Genomic DNA, 3,002 nt, shown 5'->3' with positions numbered 1-3,002 from the left:
AAGCTCCCTAACCACCTGGCCATGTCGGGCCCTCATCTAATTTATTTCTTAGTGTTCTTTGCCCCCCCCCCCCCGGTATGTCTGCGGACTTACAACGCTAGAAACCGGGTTTCGATATCCGTGGTCGGCAGAGCACAGATAGCTCATTGTGTAGCTTTGTGCTTAATTACAAACAAACAAACAAAACATTGAAGTTTAATTATTTCTCGGAATTTCTTACTTGCTTTAGGCCTGTGACACAGCTCGAAATAATTATTCTACTATAGATTGTAATATACCAAAGGTTTAAAGTAGTACACTGCAAAAACAAGCAATATTAAGAATTTCTAACATTTTAGTTACGATAAGGCTAAAACCATTTTTCGCAATTATATAATTCATTCTCTTCACAGGCCATGAGTGGCTTATTGGTTAATGTGTCAGACTATGAATAAAAAAATCGCACCTTTCATTTTGGGGGCGTCGAAAGACTGACGGTCAAATAATACTATTCGATTAAAGAGTTGGCGGTCGGTGCTGTTGACTAGATGCTTTTCTTCAAGTCAGTCTGTTCAAAATTAGTGGTGACTAGCGTAGATAGCCATTGTATAGCTTTGCGCGAATTTAAGAAAAAAAAAGAACTAACCTTTTTCAGTTCCTTGTTATGTAAATCAGACATCAGACCTAAATTCCAATTGATTCAGACTATGTCACATTTAATGGTTTCACATAGACTTGTCTCATTTATGAATTTATATGAATCACAATGTTCAAAGTGCACCAAACTATTGATGAACTGTAGCTACACCTCAAAGAAGATATTTGGATGTTTCACTGATATGGAGATCTAGTGAATAAATGGAAGCCAGCCAATCATAGTTTGGCTGATTCAAATTGGTTACATGTGTCTGAATGTATTATAAACTGAATATGGAACCATTTTCAAACTAATGATATGATTGTTCTGATACCTGGACAAAGCAGCCCATAACCCATAATACAAGCATGTAATTTCCATTTATAGATTCTGCTAGCCACAGAGGACCTTCATTGATACTGAATCAGATGTTCTTAGCCGCAACTGTACGCCGACCATTCTCTATCGATACTACTAACCACAGACGACCTTCACTGACACTGAATCAGATGCTCTTAGCAATAACTGTATGCCGACCACTCTCTGTCGATTCAGCTAGCCACAGAGGACCTTCATTGATACTGAATCAGATGTTCTTAGCCGCAAATGTACGCCGACCATTCTCTATCGATACTATTAACCACAGAGGACCTTCATTGATACTGAATCAGATATTCTTAGCCTCAACTGTTCTCCATATCAGTCTACAGAGCGTTGTAGTTAGTCTTTACGTGACCATTCTGGATGCCTGACAGTGAGTGAAGTGTATTCTGCTGACAGCAAGGAACAAAACAGCTCGTCTCTAGTGATACTAAGAATACGTCCAGCAGACTAACAGTATTCAGTGTTCTTTATACGGATGTATCACGCTGAACCTTGCAGCCAGACAACTTGTATGAAACCATATATATTTTCAGTTTAACATAGGATGTTGTCGTATATGGCAATGGTGAATATATTGTGTTCACATAAATAAACATTGGTCAACACATCGACCTCTACATCCAGCAGAATAACACCATTAGTGCCTCACATTATATAAGCGACAGAACCACACCCTGCGGCCCTTTTTTTATGCCATATGTTAATGCAATTGGCCTTAACTTCAGTCTAATGGATTATAACCACGCCACATTCTGCTTAACTGGTCGACAAGTTCCTTGAAGAAGAGAGAACTGATCGATTGAATTGATATGCACACCCATCGACTTTTGTTCTTTGCGAACATGTATGGTACGTTCCTTTGGAGACGCGTCAAGTGACTCCAGACACTAAATATGCTCTGGAAACAGTTCTTGCAGGGGAATGGTTGGGATACCTCAGAACCTTAAGCATGCAACATCGATACTAGGCTTCTTTTATCTGGTAACCGTGCTGCATACTTCAGTGAAAAACCATGAACTGTAAATGTATAAATCTAAGTAACAAATGTTCATTTATGAGCATAGACTATGACAATACATTTACATTTCAAATCACATAAAAAAGTTATCAGATCCCTGTTTTGCATAACATTTAACTGGAACGGCGTTGATGTTATTTTACGAAAGTGTCATTGCATTGCATAGCTATAATTTTACAAACTCAGGAAAAAATCTCTACTTTAGTAGTTTGGTTGCCGACCTCATGATTAATATACTACAAATTACAGAGTAAAATTTATAATTTTATGTCCGAATGTACGTATATAGAGAGAATAACAGTTAGGTATTTTAAGTCTGTGAAAGGGTGAAAGAGCAGAACATTTTTTTAAGTTATGATTTAATTTTATATTTTCTTACAGTGCCCCATTTCGACAACGTAAATCCCGAGGTGGGTTATCATGCCATTGTAAAGGAAAATGAGAAAACTGTTGAAGTCACACCCAGAATCCGTGTAGTGAATGGTAAGAACTATGTGTATAATGAAATCATGTCTAATTTTAAAAAGCTTGAATAGCACGTTGCATGTAGTTTAAAACTATCAGTGGTAAGTAAAGAACATGAGATGAAGTTTTACTAATCACGATATTATTGTTTCACCGTTTACCTTTCCTGGTTTTATTGTTATTGAATGTTTACTGTTGTTTGACTATTCACCTTTCCTGGCTTTTTTTATTATGGAATGTTTACAGTTGTTTGACTATTCACCTTCCATAACTTTATTATTGATCTCATTGTTTGACTATTCAACTTTCGTGGTTTTATTATCATTAAATGTTGACAGCTCTTCGACTGTTCATATTTCCTGGCATTATTATCATTGAATGTTTACAGTTGTTTAACTATTCAACTTTCAAAACTTTATTATTATTGAACGTTTACAGTTGTTTGACTATTCAACTTTCCCGGCTTTATTATTATTGAACGTTTACAGTTGTTTGACTATTCAACTTTCCCGGCTTTAT

General features: G+C 36.5%; 1 protein-coding gene across 1 annotated transcript in view; it reads left to right on the top strand.

Moving 5' to 3' along the window:
* The window catches only part of LOC106457534 (calsyntenin-1-like), an 84,057-nt gene that overhangs the window by 27,824 nt on the left and 53,231 nt on the right, over positions 1-3,002 (top strand). The window contains exon 2 of the mRNA XM_022383524.1: positions 2,400-2,501. Within this exon, the coding sequence (XP_022239232.1) occupies positions 2,400-2,501 (102 nt within the window). The remainder of the gene's footprint in view (positions 1-2,399; positions 2,502-3,002) is intronic.

This window comes from Limulus polyphemus, unplaced genomic scaffold, assembly GCF_000517525.1.
Source record: "Limulus polyphemus unplaced genomic scaffold, Limulus_polyphemus-2.1.2 Scaffold343, whole genome shotgun sequence".
In the NCBI taxonomy this organism is placed as follows: Eukaryota; Metazoa; Arthropoda; class Merostomata; order Xiphosura; family Limulidae; genus Limulus; species Limulus polyphemus.
Note: the sequence above shows the minus strand (reverse complement) of the source record. Positions and strands in the feature narration are given on the sequence as shown.